At 46.3% G+C, this 20745-nt stretch overlaps 1 protein-coding gene across 1 annotated transcript in view; it reads right to left on the reverse strand.

Annotated features, from left to right (window-relative positions):
* Nucleotides 1-132: 132 nt before the first annotated feature.
* The window catches only part of CCDC126 (coiled-coil domain containing 126), a 56362-nt gene continuing 35749 nt past the window's right edge, over nt 133-20745 (reverse strand). Inside the window, exon 3 of the mRNA XM_044294508.1 lies at nt 133-1041. Within this exon, the coding sequence (XP_044150443.1) occupies nt 860-1041 (182 nt within the window). The 3' untranslated portion in view covers nt 133-859. The remainder of the gene's footprint in view (nt 1042-20745) is intronic.

Consider the following 20745-nt stretch of genomic DNA (forward strand, 5'->3'; position numbering starts at 1 on the left):
TAGAAAAAAATAGGACATGCACTATTTTTTTGGCGGAGCTACGGAACGGACATACGGATGCGGATAGCACACGGTGTGCTGTCTGCATTTTTTGCGGACCTATTGAAATGAATGGGTCCGCATCCTATCTGAAAAAAAAAAAAAAAAAAAAAAAAAAACAGAACGGACAAGGAAACAAACAACGTTTGTATGCATGTAGCCTTGCTCTCTTTCTAAAAAGCAGCAGCAACTTTGACAAAGGTCTGTTAAACCATGACCGAAATGTCTCAACTACAGCTGTCCTACAACTAATATCAAGTTTGTAACAGGTATAGCTATTTCTTCTAAAAGATTGTAGCAAACATATCCGTTTGTATTAATTAATAAAAGCAAACTTATTACCAAAATTGGAACTTTCCAGAAATATTTTAAAATAATGCACAGTTCCTAATCTTTTTATTTGTCATTGGTGAGCTTACATGAATAAGACAATACGAGTCATCTATGGTTATGCTATGCTTTAACAGTGCAAATAAATACATTCTTTGGGTCACACATTCAAAAACCTTAGCTTAAAACATAACATTTCTGTGTAGCAAAATATAATATACAAGTATAGGTTTGTACAACAGATTCAAAATATTTCTTTTTTTATTACTAAATATTATAATCTAGAACCAACTAATAAAATTCACACACGTAGAAAAACATGTCCTTTCATTTACGAAAAAAAAATATGGCCTACAATTCTTGACAAGTGTGTAACACTTGACATTACAGCAGTAAATCCTCATGTTAACGCTCCAGACATCTATTCCTCGAGCTGGAGGGTGGGGGGCTATAGAGTCTCTCTAAGCTTAGGGCGGCGATTTCTTTCTCATCATCGCTTTCCAGAGGTATTGACACGTTTACTTGTAGTTAGTGGAACCAGATTCCCGGTGGTGCTGTTAGTGCTGTTACTGGATGATCCATTCACTACAATATAGTCAATTTTGTTCTCTAGTTTTCCTAGGCGCAACAGGATGTCGTCTAACAGAACCGCTATCGTCCTCTTCAGATCAGCTGTGGGCATACAGAATAAAAACATCAGTTAAAGAGATCAGACATGCGCACACAGTAGTTTCTACATAGATGAGAAATCTGTAGGTTTCTTTAACAAAATGTGCTGCAGCATGTACTAGTTTTATGACTTAAGCTGTCCATACAAATAAGATTAATATCAGATGAACCCACTGATTTCAGCAAGGCTGGCCAACCATCTACTGAAGGATAAGGATCAGGCAGTTGGATTTCAACATGCCTGATCCTTTTATTCTTGGAAAAATAGGCCACATGCATGATTAGCCAAAGAGGTCACTGGGGGGGGATAAGCTGCTGCTAGACTTCTCTGGTGACCTCCTTGGTTAATCATGCATGTGTACGGAAGGGCTTTGGGAGAGATAGCAATCTTATAAATAAGAGTTTAGCCTAAAATCTAAAATATAAGGTCTGCTTTACTATAAATTTTAACTTTTGAACCTTCCTGCTCCAGCGAATGAACAGAAAACACTAGAAAACACCTGCTAGTGCTCATCTGACCTTTTCTACCTCGGTGTAGGAGATCTTTCCACTTGTGCAAAAGCAAAGGGGACCTAGAGGTGTCACACTCGGAATAGCGTACAATAAGTGTACAGATTTGGAGAGAGGACATGGAGAAGAAGCAGGAGAGCAGAAAGGGAACCGTTACCAGACACATCTAGCACCATTTATCTCTGGGAAGAACAAAATATTGGGAGAGGGTATAAATATCTAACATGGGTAGTACGCTTGACCCAAGAATGGTAGAGCCTGGAGACATCTGCCAATGTCTATACACACTACATTGCTAGAGAACCCAACATAAATGACAGAATCTAAATATGTGTAAGAAAGCTTAAAAAATTATTGACAGCATTAGGCTACATGCACACGAACATTGTTGATAGAATACGGCTGTCATCCTGATGGAATACGGATGTCATCCGTTTTAGTTTTTTTTGCAGGACCGCAAAACACATACGGTCGTGTGCACCGTACGTTCTGCAATGCCGGGTCTGCAGGGTGTAGATCTTAGGGCTGTTTCACACGAGCCATGCGTGACATCTGCTGCGTGAATGACAGCCAAGACCCGATGCGACATCAGAAGCACGGAACAGTAACATGATTGATAATGCTCTGTGCCTCTCTGTGACCTCTTTACTACAAAATCACAGTGAGATAAAGGTGTCACTGTGATTTCCTAGTAAAGAGATCATAGAGAGGCACGGAGCATTATTAATCAGGTTACTGCTCCGTGCTTCTGCTGTCCGCATCGGGTCTTGGCTGTCATTCACGCAGCAGATGTCACTCACGGCATCCGCTCGTGTGAAACAGCCCTTAGACCCAGATGGCTAGTCCATCTCAGAATTGTGGTGGGTCCCTGAGGCAATTAATTCTTTCCGCGTGTAGTAGTTTTTTTACCTTTATAGAACAAACCTCTCCTTCCCCATGGGTCAATGTGCAAAGCGCAAATCGCCCAAAGAGGTGGCGAAGTGCGTTATGCACTTTGTCCCAGGTGAAAGGAGACGTTTGCAGCAGCTGTGAGTGAATGGGCCCTAATAGCCCTGTGTGCCTGTCCTGGTGAGATGTGATCCCAATGCTAGGTGTACCTGTGTGTGGTACTTCCAGAAACACTCTCCAAAGCATAGGGCAGGGTGGTCAGGACAGTCAGGACAGAAATAGCGGGTGTCACGCCTTATTCCACTCCTGCTACAGACACAACATCTTTTTCGGGGTGACGGTTGGGTTGAGGTACCAGGAACGACATTGGGGAAATGTCGCTCGTGTAGACGGCTAACTACACTGGTGGATGGGGCCACGGAACCTCCTGGATACAGGAGGTTCTCGATGATCTCTTCCTGAAATTTGAGGAAGGATCCAGTTCTCCCAGCCTTACTGTAGAGAACAAAACTATTATACAGAGCCAATTGAATTAAATATACAGACACCTTCTTATACCAGCGTCTGGTTCTGCGGGAAACTAAATACGGAGACAACATCTGGTCATTGAAGTCCACCCCTCCCATGTGAAGGTTATAGTCGTGGACTGAGTGGGGCTTTTCAATGACACGGGTTGCTCGCTCAACTTGTATTGTCGTGTCTGCGTGAATGGAGGAGAGCATGTAAACGTCACGCTTGTCTCTCCATTTCACCGCAAGCAGTTCTTCGCTACACAATGTGGCCCCCTGCCCCCTTGCAAGACGGGTGGTAACGAGCCGTTGGGGGAAGCCCGCGCGACTACTTCGCGCGGTGCCACAGGCGCCAATCCGTTCTAAAAACAAATGCCTAAAGAGGGCCAGACTTGTGTAAAAATTGTCCACATAAAGATGGTACCCCTTGCCGAATAAGGGTGACACCAAGTCCCAGACTGTCTTCCCACTGCTCCCCAGGTAGTCAGGGCAACCGACCGGCTCCAGGGTCTGATCTTTTCCCTCATAGATCCGAAATTTGTGGGTATAGCCTGTGGCCCTTTCACAGAGCTTATACAATTTGACCCCATACCGGGCGCGCTTGCTTGGGATGTATTGTTTGAAACCAAGGCGCCCGGTAAAATGTATCAGGGACTCGTCTACGCAGATGTTTTGCTCTGGGGTATACAAATCTGCAAATTTCAGGTTGAAATGGTCTATGAGGGGCCGAATTTTGTGGAGCCGGTCAAAAGCAGGGTGGCCTCTGGGACAGGAGGCGGTGTTGTCGCTAAAGTGCAGGAAACGCAGGATGGCCTCAAAACGTGCCCTGGACATAGCAGCAGAGAACATGGGCATGTGATGAATTGGGTTCGTGGACCAATGTGACCGCAATTCATGCTTTTTAGTTAGACCCACGTTGAGGAGAAGGCCCAGAAAAGTTTTAATTTCGGAAACTTGGACTGGTTTCCACCGGAAAGGCTGGGCATAATAGCTTCCCGGGTTGGCGGTTATAAATTGTGTGGCATACCTGTTTGTTTCGGCCACGACTATTTCTAAGAGCTCCGCAGTCAAGAACAGCTCAAAAAATCCCAGGGCCGAACCGATCTGAGCTGTCTCAACCCGGACTCCAGACTGGGCAGTGAAAGGGGGAACTACAGGTGCGGCTGAAGTTGGGGACTGCCAATCAGGGTTTACCAGCACCTCTGGGATTATAGGGGCTCTACGGGCCCATCTTTGCGGTGGCTGCGACGGGGTCACTACTGCACGTGCCACCGTACCAGCTTCAACTGCCTTTCTGGTGCTCGCCACTTCACCAGGCTGTACGGCAGTGCTGGTACTAGGTCCAGGGAGGGCTGCGCTGCTGGTGTATGCCTCACCATGTAATCCGACAGCGCCAGCCCCACTCTGCTGCTCTTGAAGCGGATCCTGCGCAACCTGTGGTCTAGCGACACGGGGCCGGGTACGCCTGGTGCTATCAGGGACCTCAGCCTCCTCGTCCGAACTTTGGGTCAGAGAGCCACTGCTTTCTACAGGTTTGTATTCTGACCCGCTAGATTCATCAGATGAGGGTTCCCATTCCTCATCCGACTGGGTCAGAAGCCTGTAGGCCTCTTCAGAAGAATACCCCTTTTGACATTTGGGCAACTAAATTTAGGGGTATTCCCTGAGACTACCCAAGAAAAAAAAGCAAGCCTGTCTTACAAAGGGGAGGCTAGCGAAGTACCAGAGGCCGCTGCGGTTGATAAAAAATATCAAAACTGATTTTTTTTATCGCCGCAGCGCGTGTAAAGTGAATGTGCAGTGATAAAAAAAATATATATTTTTTTGTCACTGCGGTGGGGCGGGTGTGGGCGAACGCACGTGTGGGCGACCGATCAGGCCTGATCGGGCAAACACTGCGTTTTGGGTGGAGGGCGAACTAAAGTGACACTAATACTATTATAGATCTGACCGTGATCAGTTTTGATCACTTCCAGATACTATAAAAGTACAAATGCTGATTAGCGATACGCTAATCAGCGAATCAGTGACTGCGGTGCGGTGGGCTGGGCGCTAACCGATCCCTAAACTACCTAACCAAGGGGCCTAAACTATACTAAAACCTAACGGTCAATACCAGTGAAAAAAATAAAGTGACAGTTTGCACTGATCACTTTTTTCCTTTCACTAGTGATTGACAGGGGCGATCAAAGGGGTGATCAAAGGGTTAATTGGGGTGCAGGGGGTGATCTGGGGCTAAGTGTGTAGTGTTGGTGTACTCACTGTGTAGCCTGCTCCTCTGCTGGATCCAACCGACAAAAAGGACCAGCAGAGGAGCAGGGCAGCCATATAACAGATCATATTTACTAATATGATCTGTTATCTGGCTTCTCATTGGATTTTTTAAAAATCATCAGCTTGCCAGCCACGATCATTGGCTGGCAAGCTGATGACGCGGCCCCCCTTGACGAAATGACGCATATATGCGTGACTCTACGCAGCGCTGCCGCCTCCGGACCGCACATCTGCGTTAGGCGGTCCGGAGGCGGTTAAAGTGGTTCTCAACCATTCATAAATGTCCTTCCTCTTTCTCTAAGTTTAGTTGCTTCTCTGGCAGCTTTCAGTCTCAGGAATGCAGGATCCCTGGGCTAGGTCTAGCTCTCAGAAGTTCATATGTAAGCATTCTTCCTCTAGGCCTGCTCAGCAAAGACTCTATAACCTGAGGGCGGAACCAGCCCATCACCCACTAAGTCTGCCAGTTATAACAATTTGCTGCCTATAGACAACAACAATAATTTGGGATTTACAGAGTACAAAAAAACAAAAAAAAACAAAACAACTTCAACCACATTAAGCCCACTAGGGTATTAAACACTTTAGCAGTGATCCACTGGGTCACTGCACTATGAACCCATCTCGATTATGTCTCCTGCAGCAAAGAGACAGCGCACTATGCAAGCAATCAGTAGGAGTCACAGCACTCAAGACATCCACCAATCAAAACCTTTGATATGTCGCTATGACACATAAAACTTTTTCTGGTGTAAAGTGGAACTGGCTTAGTTGCCCATAGCAACCAATCAGATTCCACCTTTCACAGCTCCTTTGGAAAATGAAAGGTTTGATAAATCTCCCCCAGTGACTCTTTAAATAATATATGTGTAACAAAATTGAGCCACGTGCTGAAAAACTGACATTTATTTTTGTCACATGGTTTACTTAACTTAAATTTGGATTTATAAAAGGGGATTTCCATTAATAACATGTATCACCTATCCACATGATAGGTGATAAATGTATGATCCCTGGGGTCCAACCTCAGGGACACTCACGTTTACAAAAACGGAGGTCCTCAAGTACCCTGTGTGAATAGAGTGGAGGAGAGAATGTGTGACCTGTAGTCCATTCACTTCTGTGGGACATGCACACCACCATTCTATTCACACAGGGAAGATGGGAACCCTAAGTCACATGAGTGGTGGGACCCCCAAGTGATCAGACACTATCCTATCCATAAGTGATAAGTTGTCATTCTTGGGCCAACCCTTTAAAACTAAGCCTACCCCAAACTATGATTTAAATTGAACAAATGTCACATTTATTAATATTTCACGATTAAAAATCGAAAAAGCCATAATCTGGCTTAAATGAGGAAATATGTGCGCCAAGAGCTTACATTAACTCATTTACAGTCAGTATTCTACCATTTTTTTTAGAATGACCCCCATTTCTTAGCTCTATTGTTTGCATGTATAATGGTGTGCAGCCATTTAGTTTTTTATAATTATGTTTGCTTCGTGGATATGCACCTGTGATTCTGAAGGTTCTAGTCTAAATTTTCTTGTGGTATATATTGAGGGTAGCGCCTCTTTTAGACTGAACATGCCCATTTACCTGGTACTTCTGAGCAGAGTGCGTATGTATCTGGTCTCTAGACTGCCCTGAATATTGTAGGCTTAAATAAGTCCAAAGTGAGGCAGTATATTTAGAGTTAGGGACCCATCTGCGGAAGCCACCTTGACGCCTGGTAGATGGGCCCGACACATGTTTGAGCAAATATGTGCGCTAAGAGCTTCCATTAACTCATTTACAGTCGGTATTGTACCACTTATTTAGAATGACCCCCATTTCTTAACTCAGTTGTTTGCATGTATAATGGTGTGCAGCCATTTTTTTTTTATTATTATTTTTAAATGAGGAAAAGTAATAATCAAGAGGGTGTGAAAAAGATGCAGCTCCCAAATTACAATTGTCTGTAAAGCACAGAACGTGAAACTTGACCTGAAGCACATCATCCTTAATTCAAATGTAGAAGAATAGTGGTACGCTTTATATCATGCTGGCTGAAAACTGGCTTTGTACAGAGTGATTTCAGGCTTTTGTGCGTCGCTTTGCTATGGTGATCGAATCCAGGAAGCTTCCCACAAATTATTCCTGTGCGAATGATGCTCCAAGAGGCAGCAGTTCCCTAGACTTTCCCACATTACAGACTAGACCAGCTCTAGCAGGCAGACACATGAATATCAGCCCATGACAATACCACGATGAAAGTCACTGCATTTTGAGTGTGTCTCCTCTTACTGCTAATGTTTGTCTATGGAAATTGTACGCTTGAATTCATGCATCTTTCAGTAGCGGGTGTAGCAGTTAGTGATGAACGGACTAATTAGATTGACTGTCCACATATTTTTAGCTATATAGTATATATTACTACCACAAGACTGCAATGATCCAGCAATCATAGGACCGCATAGTGCTCATTTATAACATTCTAACGTAAAAGGCTATGTACACCTTTGGGGGCAATTTTTCTATTATTGCATTGCACTTATTTTGAGCTAAAAATCATGATTTCTATTGGTCTTTATTAAAAATCTGGAATCTCTTTTTGTGTACATAGGTGAGATGCTGTAGTAGCTGCCTCTGGATTATCTTTCTATTCCGTCAGTTGGGGAGCTGTCAGACTCCTTATCTCTGCTCTCTGACCTTATAAACACTCATCATAGCTCAGTTCTTATTTTACTTCATGTGGCTTAAGTAAGTGTTTCATGACCTCCTAGTAGTTTAGAGAGAAGGTTTATTAGATGACTGGCACAAAGTGAAAGTACCAGTCACACAGTTAGGCCGAATGCACTGCGTCATTGGTTGCTATGATGCCGTGCGCTTAATGCCGCCGCTGCTGTACAGTAATACACTCGTATAGATCATACGAGTGTAATACTGTAGTGCAGCGGCGGCATGAGGCGCATGGCGTGATAGCAACCAATGACGCCGTGCGCTCCTGCTCTGAACAGGAATCCAGCCCGGCATACCACGGACCGCTCTCGGCCGCGGAACACGGCAGTGTGCATTCGGCCTTAGAAAATAAGCCCTTTGTGACAGAATTAGCCAAAAATGAGTAAAATGCAATCATAAAACAAAAATTGCCTCCAAAAAGGTGTACATAGCCTTTAAAGAGAACCTGTCAACTATCCAAACATTTATTCTCTATGGGACTGCTGGTGACAGCCCAGTACAGCATTCAACTATTTCTGGCTAAGAATGTAGCGGCAGGGCGCAAGTTCAACCTGCCGCTCCATCAGGATGGGAAAATAGGATCCCTGTGCTCGGAATCAGTGGGGTCCCAGTGGTTGGACCACCACTGGTCAGTTAGTTATCTCCTGTCCTGTGGATAGGCGGATATCCCCTTAGGTCCTAACCAGCAGTACAATAATGGGGTATTTCTGTCCCTGTGTAGGACAGACGGAATTTTTAATGAATCACTATTTAAATAGAGACCCCTTAGCGTATTTAAAGGCCCCTTTACACTACCAATATTCAGGCAGATTATCACGAATGAATATTTGTACAAACACAAAGTGGAGTAGATCACTGCATGTACATGCAGCAGCCACCTCCAAAGACATTTCCTTCCTGACAACAGTATACTCCATCAACCATTGTAAAAGGTCCTTATAGGAAATGTGTTAACAAGAATGATACCTGACAGTTTAAACCAGATGATATCAACACATATCCTTTTTTCTAGTCAACAATATTTTCAATCAGAAAAAAATAACTATTTTATTTCCTGAACATGATTACAGAGGCAGCCATCTTGGCTGAGCTGTTCTTAATAGCATTTAAGAAAGCATTAAGAATATTGCTTTACGACAGCCCATGGTCCATAGACACAGTGGTCAGGAGGGGACCTCAGTGACTTCTATGGGACAGTTTTCTAGGCATGTTCTGTGACCTGTGCAAAGATCACTATACAAGGAAAATACTGGTTTAGTTTACCGGTAAATCCTTTTCCAGGAGTCCGACATGACAGCACCCATGGAGGTTGTCCTATTGGTCTCTGTAGGGACAGGAAGCGAGAGGGATTAAAAGGCCCCCACCCCTCCCACTCTCCAGTGTTTTACCAAATTACTACACCGGATAGGATCCAACACCTTTATTATCACAATGTTATATTCACACTGCTTACAAGGCTGGAACCAGCATAACGGGGAGGGTAGTACAGGGTGCTGTCATGTCGGACTCCTGGAAAAGGATTTACCGGTAAACTAAACCAGTATTTCCAGGACGTCCCTCCATGACAGCACCCATGGAGAACTAACAACTGAATCTCCTAGGGGGGGACTACTGCCTGAAGGACTTTCCGCCCAAAGGCCAAGTCCTGTCCGGCCAAAACGTCTAGCCTGTAATGTTTGGCAAAAGTCAGGAAGCTAGACCAGGTTGCCGCTTTGCAAATCTGGTCAATTGTAGCGTCGGCCCTTTCGGCCCAGGAAGTTGCCATTGCTCTCGTGGAATGTGCCTTCAGATTTAAGGGGCAGGCTATTTCTTGCAGCCTGTATGTTTCTCTGATGGTGTCCTTAATCCACCGAGCCAGCGTCTGTTTTGAGGCCTTCAAGCCTCTATTCTTCCCACCGAACTGGATGAACAGATTACTTGATCTTCTCCAGGAACTGGTTCTGTCCAGATAGGCCAGGATTGCTCTTCTAACGTCCAGCCTCTGGAATCTTTCCTCCTGTATATTTTTGGGGAGGGAACAAAATGAAGGGAGTGTTAGCTCTTGTTCTCTATGGAAAGCAGAGACCACCTTAGGTAGAAAGGCTGGGTCTGGCTTCAAGATTATGCGGTCATCCAAAATCCTTAAGTAAGGTTGTTTAATTGACAAGGCTTGGATTTCCCCTATCCTGCGGGCTGTGGTTATAGCCAGAAGAAACACTGCTTTGAGAGACAGAAATTTTTCGGATATCTGCCCAATCGGCTCAAACGGAGGATCGCATAATCCTTCTAGAACTACGTTCAGACTCCAGGGGGGAACCGACTGTCTTAAAGTGGGCCTCAATCTGGAAGCTGCTTTTAGAAAGCTTCTAATCCACCTATGATCTGCAAGGGGAGTATCGAGACAACAGCTGAGTGCCGAGACCTGTACTTTGAGTGTGCTGGGTTTCAGACCTGCATCAAACCCCTCCTGAAGGAACTCTAAAATACAACCCACCGTGGGGGATCTGGCATCTGCCTGGTTCTGTGACAACCAGGATGAGAACTTTTTCCAAATCTTGTTGTATATTGCTCTTGTAATAGGTTTGCGGCAGCTCTGTAAAGTTGAAATTACCTTGTCCGAGAGTCCCTTGTTCCTTAAGGTTTGCCTCTCAGGATCCACGCTGTAAGGTTCAGTTTGTCCAGGTTGGGGTGAAACAGAGGACCTTGTGATAGTAGGTCTTGTCTTCTTGGAAGGGTTATTGGTTCCCTGATGGACATGGTCTTTAGAACCGAAAACCAGGCTCTCTTGGGCCAAGCTGGAGCTACCAAGATCAGCGTGGATGAGCACCCTCTCAATTTCTTCAGGATTAGCGGTATGAGGAGAAGTGGGGGAAAAGCGTAGGCTAGGCTCATATCCCAAGGTTGGGAAAGAGCATCCACCGCCAGTGGTCCTCCTCTTGGGTCTAGCGAGAAGAAATAGTCCAGCTGAGTATTTCTGCTGGACGCAAATAAATCCACTTGAGGTCTCCCCCACTGTTGGCAAATCATTTGGAATACCTCCTGGTTCAACTTCCATTCCCCTGGCCTGACTAATTGTCGGCTGAGAAAGTCCGCTGTGTAATTGAGAGATCCCTTCAGGTGTGTGGCTGAAATGGACAAGATCTTCTCCTCTGACCAGCTGAAGATGAGATTCGCTAGGTCCTGGAGATGAGGATTCTTCGTCCCTCCTTGTCTTTTTATGTAGCAAACTGTTGTTACGTTGTCCGATAGCACTCGGACATGATGACCTATGAGGAGATGTTCTGCCGCTCTTAGGGACTCCCAGACCGCTTTCAATTCCCTGTAGTTTGAGGATCTTAGGGCGTCTGCGTCGGACCAACTGCCCTGAAAGAACTGGTCCCCTAGGTGGGCTCCCCAACCATGGCTGCTTGCGTCCGTGGTTAATGTTTTGAGCGGTATCGTGTTCCAGGCAACTCCTCGGGACAGGTTTTCTGTTACCAACCACCAGGAGAGGGAGTTTACCGCCCCGTCTGAAAGAGATACCTTGGTGTTTAGTGATCTGTGGTCCTTGTCCCAAGAAGCGAGGACCTCCGCCTGGAGGGTTCTTGTATGGAACTGGGCCCAAGGAACAGTTGTGATGCATGAGGTCATCAGTCCTAGGACCTGCATGGCTTCCCGCAGAGTCCGTTTTTTCTTTAGTTTGAAGGCTCTTATTCTTTCCCTTATGCTGACCTGCTTGTCTTGGGGAAGAAGAGAGTACTGGGTCACGGAATTTAGGAGGGTTCCTAGGAACTTCTTTTGCGTTGCTGGTTGTAGGTCCGATTTCTCCAGGTTTATTTTCCATCCTAGACGAGTGAGTAAAGATAGAGTCCTTCCTTTGTGAAGCTCTAACTCCTCCTCTGAGTCTGCCACAAGCAGAAAGTCGTCTAGGTAGGGGACTATAGTTACCTGTCTCTGTCTTAGATAGGCAACTATCTCCGCCACTACCTTTGTGAAGATGCGTGGGGCTGATGAAATTCCAAACGGGAGACATTGGAACTGGAAATGCATAATCCTTCCGTCCTTCTTGATTGCGAACCTCAAATATTGCTGACAATGAGGGTGAATGGGGACGTGATAATATGCGTCCTTTAGATCCAGGGTGCATAGGAACGCCCCTGGGCTTATCAACGGAATTGCCGATTTTATTGATTCCATCTTGAAATGATGATGTGTTATCCATTTGTTCAGAAATTTCAGATTGATGATGGTTCTCTTGGAGCCATCTGGTTTTGTGATGAGGAAGAGTTTTGAGTAGTGACCTTTGAACTCCTCTGAAGGAGGGACTTGTACAATTGCGCCTAAAGTCAGACGTTTTTGGATGTCCGTCAGGAGCTGGTCCTGCAGAGAGGTCGATTGAAAGACTGTGGTCTGGAATAGATGAGGAGGAGGAAGGCGAAACTCTATCTTGAACCCCGTTCGGATGGATTCCAGGATGTATTGGTTTTTGGTTATCCTGGTCCATTCTTCCCAAAAGAACTGGAGTCTGCCCCCTACTGGCCTGGCGTCATTGTTTCTCAGGCTTGGAATTGGGGTTAAAAAGGAAACCTCGACCTTTTCCCCCTTTGGGGTAGCTCCACCTTCCAGTCTTCCCTTTACCTCTGGGAGTGCCCTGGAAGCTGCTGGTTGTCTTACGAAAGGGCAAAGGTTTCTTTCCTTTTTCCTCCGGAAACCCCTTCTTTCTGTCCGCTGTCTTCTCCAGGATCTCATCCAGTACCGGACCAAAGAGGTGAGAACCTTTAAGGGGTAAGGCGCATAGTTTATTCTTGGAGGCTATATCCCCCGACCAGGGTTTTAGCCACAGGGCTCTCCTTGCCGTATTGGTTAGGGAGTCTGTTTTTGCTGCAAATCTTATGGACTCTGCTGAGGCGTCTGCTACAAAGGATGCAGCCATCTTAAATAGGGGTAATGACGCCAGGATCTCTTCCTTAGGGGTGTCTTGCCTAAGATGTTCTTCCAGCTGGTTCACCCAAAGACACAGAGATCTGGCCACGGACGTAGCAGCAATATTGGTGTTAATGCTATTGGCCGAAACTTCCCATGCTCTTTTGAGCAAACCGTCGATCTTCCGATCCATTGGCTCCTTTAACTGGGCTGAGTCCTCAAAGGGGAGGGTGGTTCTTTTTACCACCTTCGCCACCTGGATATCGACTTTAGGGACTACATCCCACAGTTTTGTGTCCTCCGGGTTGAACAAAAGCCTGTTCTTAAATTCCCGCGGTATATACAATCTCTTATCGGCGTCAGCCCATTCGTCTATGACTAGGTCCTTCAAATTCTCGTTCACCGGGAACAATTTTTTCTTCCTAGCTTTTAAGCCGCCGAACATCTCGTCCTGTATCGAGCGAGTCTGCTCCTCTTCCTCTATATCCATAGTCTGTGTTACAGCCGACAGGAGGGGATCTAGATCTTCTTGTGAGAAGAGATATCTTCTCTGATCGTCGGCCATATGGGAGGAACCCTGATCGTCGTCCCCCTTTAAGGTTTCCCCTTCTGAAAGGTATAAGCCTTCTTCTTCAGAATCCGACTCCCTGAGCACACGGGGTCTTTTGGGGGGAGGGGAGACGGCACAGGGTTTCTGCGCTACACTAGAGCTGGCCGCCTGGATCTCCTCTTTCACAATCACTCTCAGGTCTGCCAGAAGGGAGGATTGTTCGTCTCTGAGGATCTTTGCTAGGCAGTCACTACACAGGGCTTTTATATATGCCTCCCCCAGTCTCTTTGAGCATAGCGCACATCTTCTGGGTTTCTTTTTAGGCTCTCCCAGCGACTTAACCGTGGTGTCTTTCTCCCCCTGGTAGGAAGAGAGAGAGACCATTAGCCCAGCGTAAGGAATAAAGGAGAGGGACCTGGATACATCTCACTTTACTTACATGACTCGGGGTAGGGATGTCTGCGCTAGTGTCCTGCATAGCTGACATCTGGACCTCCATACCACACCTGGACAGCAAACTGACATTCAATTTAAGTCCTACCTGGTCCACCCGTTGCCGCGCGGCTCCGCCTCCTTATTTCCAGGTGGGGGGGGGACTCAATGCCATGCAGAGTCGACCCCCCCTGCGTGCATTCCGCCGGGCTCGGCGTTCCCTGGGCGCCGCCATCTTTCTTTCGCCCATGTGACCCGCACTTCCGGTCACATGGGCTGCACGCCGAACGGGAGGAGCGCCGAGCGCAGGAGCCGCAGCCGATCCCAGAGCTCCCGAACCCGGAAGAAGCGGCCTCGGCTCCCTGATACCGCGGCCACCACACAGCGCTCCCGACCGCTTTCAGCTCCTCGCCGATGCGGCCAGAAAAGAAGGTATCTGGGGAAGCCAGGGGACCTCTACCCAGAGAGGTGCTAGCTTTTAGGGCCCCCGAAGCCTGAAGAGGAGAGGGAGACCCCCCCGACCAGGCTCGGCCCCATATAGATTCCCAGGGCAGGGAAAAGATTCTCTCGGCTCCCATCCCTGTAGGGACAGGAAGAACACTGGAGAGTGGGAGGGGTGGGGGCCTTTTAATCTCTCTCGCTTCCTGTCCCTACAGAGACCAATAGGACAACCTCCATGGGTGCTGTCATGGAGGGACGTCCTGGAAAAATAGATAAGCTCTGACAATTACCTACAAAGAGATTATACCATTACAGGCAGCATAAGAATATTATATTACTGCAGTAAAGTAATCTGTAGAGACCAAGAAGTGGCACTTATTAGACTTGGCCAGTGCAAAAAATGAAGGATGTTATGGGTTTTGTTTAAGTATAGATATTGACATGAAACATTTAAAAATTCTTAAAAAATGTGTTTAAACACATGATGTAAACAATAGGTAATTTAAGGAAACCTAGCTTCCCTGTGTGGACTTCTGGTCTGCTTTGCTTGTAAGGTTCCTGTTTTTTATTCTTTCTGCTGGACTTCTTTGATTGCCCTGTAGTGTATGCATTAACATGTACTAGTGTGTGAACCTTTGAAACTGCAGCTTGCTATGGTGTGTTTAGTTTGTTTGCACTAATGCACTTTCCCTTCCTCCCCTTTAGGCACTCTGACATAGCATCCATAACACATGTTGGACCAGGGGCGCCTTTCTTTTTCAACGTTTTAGAAGGTTCCTTTACACAGGACGACAGAGCAGCAGATCATCTGCTGATCACTGGTGGAGGAGACCATTGCATTTACAGGCAGAGATCTCCTCCAGAGTATGGGGAGGGGCGATCGCTAACACCATCGCTTGTACCCATACTGACTCTTTTGCCGGCAGTAGATCGTGTTTACACAGCACGATCTGGTGCCCGCAAACGGCGATTTTTGTGTACGCACAAATGATTGGATTCATCGGGTAATCAACGGTACGTGTGTAAACCGGCAGAAAATCGCTAACGAGCGTTCCTATGAACACTTATTAGCGACTATCTTTAAGATTTTTGGCCTGTGTAAAGGGCCCTTTAGATAAGTATTTTTCTGAGTAGATCAATATTATCAGAAGAGGGAGTCTATTAAAAAGACACCTTTTAGCCTAAGTTCCTGTGAAGCTTCACACCATTTAAAGGGGTTCTTTGAGAATTATTTAAAATGGCCTCTGGCAACCCGCCCTAAAAAGCGAGCAGCACTGGTTGCCTCCACTCGCTGAGCTGCCTAGGGGGCTGAGGGGGTCAGGGTCTCATTACACAATACGCTTTGGCACTTGCATATACCACATATTGGTGACTTTTCCTGTCAGACAGGTACCATAACATATTCCTGTCAGACAGGTACCATAACATATCACAGGCGGGATCACATCATTACCATCTATTGTAGAGCATTGTAGCGAGGCCATGCCCCTAACCCGCCCCCCTTCCAGCTCTACAAATGGTGGCAACTAGTACTGCTCACATTCTAGGACAGTCATTTTAAATAATTCCCGGAGAACCCCTTTAAACTGGGCATAGTGCTGCACTACTTCCTTGCAAACAGCTTGCACATGGTTGTATGCATTTCCCTTTCTTGGTATAAATTTCTTATTAAATTATTGTCTTTGATTTCTCCAGCAGTTCCTGGAGACAGAGGTTCAGAAGTAAGAAAAAGCAACTTCGAAATTAAAGGATTTTATCTGCAAGGATAAGGATATGTTCTTGGCTGATAGCTATGATTTTCTAAAGTGCCAAAATATCGTCCTCATGACCTTGCTGTGAACCATCTCTAATGCTGACCGATTAGAAAATTCAAGCTGACAGGACGGTGTCTCTCTATAGGAAAACTAAGCATTTTCAGGTACAAAACCCCAGTCTGACAATGGCAGCGCTGACTGGCTAGAGTGAGACTGTGCCGGGACTCCCCCCCCCCCCCCCAAACTCATTACCTCCCCTCTGTACCCTTAGGCCTCTTTCACACGAAAGATACGGATTAGGTCCAGATACGTTCAGGGTGCATTCAGTGAAACTCGCACCATTTTGCAAGCAAGTTCAGTCAGTTTTGTCTGCGATTGTGTTCAGTTTTTTTCCGCGCGGGGGCAATGCGTTTTTCACAGGAGTGATAAAAAAACTGAAGGTTTACAAACAACATCTCTTAGCAACCATCAGTGAAAAACGCATTGCACCCGCACCTGTTTGCGAATGCAATGCGTTTTTCACTGAAGCCCCATTCACAGTCCCAGGGCTGCGTGAAAAAAAGCTGAAAATAGAACATGCTGTTTTTTCACGCAACGCAGAACTGATGCGTGAAAAAAATTGCTCATGTACACAGACCCAGTGAAATGAATGGGTCAGGATTCAGTGCGGGTGCTATGCTTTCACGTTCCGCATTGCATTCGTGCGGGAAAAATCGCTTGTGTGAAAGGGGCCAGACTGCTAGCAATTCAAAACTTCTAGTAGAAATAGCAAAAGAACAGCACAACATAGAGACATAAGAATACATGATCCAGAATTGTTGTTACATGGGGAATGGATGCAGCTATTAAAAGGGGTTGTCTCATCTCAGACAATAGGGGCATATCACTAGTATAAGCCCCCATCGTCTGATAGGTGTGGGTCCCACATCTGAGACCCGCACCTATCTGGTAAACTGAGTCGGCAAAGTGAAGGAGGGCACACCACAGATGCACGGCCACCCTCCATTCATTTCTATGGCGCTGCCAAAAAGAGCCGAGCACTTTGCCGGCTCAGTTTATGAGATAAGTGTGGGTCCCACATCTGGGACCTGCACCTATCAGACAATGGGGACTTATACTAGCAATATGCCCCCATTGTCAGAGATGGGAATTCCCCTTTAAAACAGGCATGTCAGGAGTGGAGAGTGGTCCTCTTGAAAATAAATCTAGCAGAGTAATTGGAAAAATGAATGGGGAAATTGCTGGATCCATGCGAGTTACAGGGCTGCTTCTAGCTTTTTTAGAAAGATTGTCCCCTCTACAAATGCAAAACGCTGTACGTGTCCAGCCACCTACAGTCAGCCTCATTCAAGTGAATTAAAGACTGCAGCTGCCACTGACAGGACGCTGAGAAGAGGAGGCAGTGCTACACCTGCGCCGTGGCCCTTTCATTCATAAGATCAGTGTCCCAGAAGTCATACCCCTAACAATATGCCATCTCTACCACAATAGTAAAAACTGTGTCCCACTCTCCTTTCACTTCAGTGGACACAGCAGTGCTTTCTTTTCTCTCTTCGTCACAGCAAAACAACCCTAAGCCAACACCCCTTTTCCCCTTTGTGGTCACTTCTATGGGGCTTGGGCTGTATCTGACAATTCTAGTGCCCCTGTTAAAGGCGCAATGTATTAGGCTACTTTCACACTAGCGTTCGGCTGTCCGCTTGTGAGCTCCGTTTGAAGGGGCTCACAAGCGGACCCGAACGCTTCCGTCCAGCTCCAATGCATTCTGAGTGGACGCGGATCCGCTCAGAATGCATCAGTCTGGCGGCGTTCAGCCTCCGCTCCGCTCAGCAGGCGGACACCTGAACGCTGCTTGCAGCGTTCGGGTGTCCGCCTGGCCGTGCGGATCAGTCCAGACTTACAATGTAAGTCAATGGGGACGGATCCGTTTGAAGATGACACACTATGGCTCAATCTTCAAACGGATCCATCCCCCATTGACTTTCAATGTAAAAGTCTGGACGGATCCGTTCAGGCTAATTTCACACTTAGACATTTTTTGACAATATAATGCAGACGGATCCGTTCTGAACGGAGCCACCGTCTGCATTAATATGAGCGGATCCGTTCAGAACGGATCCGCTCGAACGCTAGTGTGAAAGTAGCCTAAGGGATACAATATGGAAGAGTTATTATGAGTATGGGGACAAATGCGGCAAATGGCTGGCCAGAGCCCTTCATCCCAGACTACCCCAGACTCAGGTAATGGCGCTGAACACAGAAACTGGAGGTCTGATCCATTCTCTAAAGATATTTTAGAGGAATTCTGACAGTTCTATTTGGGACTTTATTCTATAAATCGTAGACCCAACAGAACATGAGACCCATCCCAAGAAGTTTTTTTTATCAATTATTTAGAGGTTCATGGGCCTAGCACACTCCCAACATCAGTGGGGTTGGGTCAGGATTTTTTTTGCTTCAGAACTAGAGAGGGTCAATAAGGGATTGAAAGCAGGTAAAGTCCAAGTCAAGATGGCTTCACCCCAAGGCTCTATGAATACTTAAAGGGGTTCTGCACTTTGTTTAAACTGATGATCTATCCTCTGGATAGATCAGCATCTGATCGGCGGGGGTCCGACACCCCTGCCGATCAGCTGTTTGAGAAGGCAGCGCCGCAGCCTTCTCACTGTTTAACGCTGGCCCAGTGACGTCACGACTAGTATCACCGGCCTGGGCGGGGCTAAGCTCTGTTCACTAGAATGGAGCTTAGCCCCGCCCAGGCAAGTTGATACTAGTCGCGGGCCTGCGGTAAACAGTGAGAAGGCTGCGGCGCTGCTGGAGCGCCGCTGCCTTCTCAAACAGCTGATCAGCTGGGGTCCCGGGTGTTGGACCCCGCTGATCAGAAGCTGATGATCTATTCAGAGAATAGATCATCAGTTTAAACAAAGTGCAGAACCCCTTTAAATTCTTCCCTTTCCCATCCATGCTAGAGGCCTTTAAAGCCATTTCCAAGGAGTGCCCTTTCCCCACACAGTCTTTAGGAGCTCACAAAACAGTGATACCTAAGCCAGGAAAAGATCCTGCTTATTGTGAGAACTATAGGCCTATTTCCCTATTTAATGTAGATGCTTAGGCTACTTTCACACTCGAGGTTTGGGCGGATCAGTCATTTATCTGAAAAAACTGATGCGTTAAAATAATACAACCGCATTCATCCGTCATGAACGGATCAGTTTGTATTATCTGTAACAGCCAAGACAGATCCGTCATGAACTCCATTGAAAGTCAATGGGAGATGGATCCGTTTTCTATTGTGCCAGAGAAAAAACTGAATCATCCCCATTGACTTACATTGTGTGCCAGGACGGATCCGTTTGGCTCTGCTTCATCAAGCCGACAGCAAAACGCTGCAGGCAGCATTTGGTGTCCGCCTTCAGAGAGCAATGGAGACTGATTGGAGGCAAACTGATGCATTCTGAGAAGATCCTTTTCCATTCAGAATGCATTAGGGCAAAACTGATCTGTTTTGGACCGCTTGTGAGTGCCCTGAACGGATCTCACAAACGAAAAGCCAAAACAAGAGTGTGAAAGAGTGATGGACCATGTGATGAGCGCAGTGACGTCACCAAAGGTCCTTTTCCTCCCAGGTCCTCAAAAGAAGAAGAAAGAAGACAAGCCGGGCTTTGCGAACAAGTGGATGAGGGGAGTTAAATTTTTTTATTTTTTTAACCCCTCCATCCCCAATTTACTTCTGTATTAAGAATGCTATTATTTTCCCTTATAACTATGTTATAAGGGAAAATAATAAAGATCGGGTCCCCATCCCGATCGTCACCTAGAAACCATGCGTGAAAATCTCCCCGCATCCGCACTTGTTTGCGATTTTCATGCAGCCCTATTCACTTCTATGGGGCCTGCGTTGCGTGAAAAACACACAATATAGAGCATGCTGCGATTTTCATGCAACGCACAAGTGATGCGTGAAGATCACCATTCATGTGCACAGCCATGTGCACATTCAGTGCGGGTGCAATGCGTACACCTTACAGGGCCACTATAAGCAAATGCATATTGATATCTTATACCATAAGACTAACAAACTCTAGGTCCAGATGGAACACACCGAGGACACGGTCCAAGCCCAGGCGATCTTTTTGGTGCTGAGGGAGCCTTCTCTGACAAATATCACTTTGTCTACGCTGCTGGAATCACTGTATTCTGCATGGAGGGGTTTTGCCTTGCAATCCAACCTTAGTTCCACTCTAGGCCCTCTCTTGCCTTTAGTGGGTAACCCGCTTTTTACAGCCACCTTGTCGAAGCTCTTATTCAACTGACTCTATAGCTAGATTACAAAAGGTTTTAAAAGGATGGTAGTCTTAGACCTCTACCTGATTTTCTCTCAGGCAAGAATACTACACCAGGCCCCAATTTTTGTATATTCTACACAATAGCCTGATCTGGATCCCCATGAAATACTTTTATAAAATTCAAGGTCTATTTCGGTCATTAATCTGGAACAAAAAATCCCCTAGAATTAGACTGGAAACCTTGCAGAGAATAAGGATAATGAGGATTAGCTGTACCCAATCCCTGGCTCTATTTTTTAGCTTCGCAAGCCCAGCAGTTTCAATCCTGGGAAGTCACTGGTGGTATAAACCCTGCTGGGACCCCGATATCTTTTCTCTTGGGAGGCAAAACACCATCATATATCTTGGAACTCAGCTCGGACACGCGTCCGCCAGATACTATCCCTAGCATTAGACTATTT

The sequence above is a fragment of the Bufo gargarizans genome, chromosome 5 (genome assembly GCF_014858855.1).
Source record: "Bufo gargarizans isolate SCDJY-AF-19 chromosome 5, ASM1485885v1, whole genome shotgun sequence".
In the NCBI taxonomy this organism is placed as follows: Eukaryota; Metazoa; Chordata; class Amphibia; order Anura; family Bufonidae; genus Bufo; species Bufo gargarizans.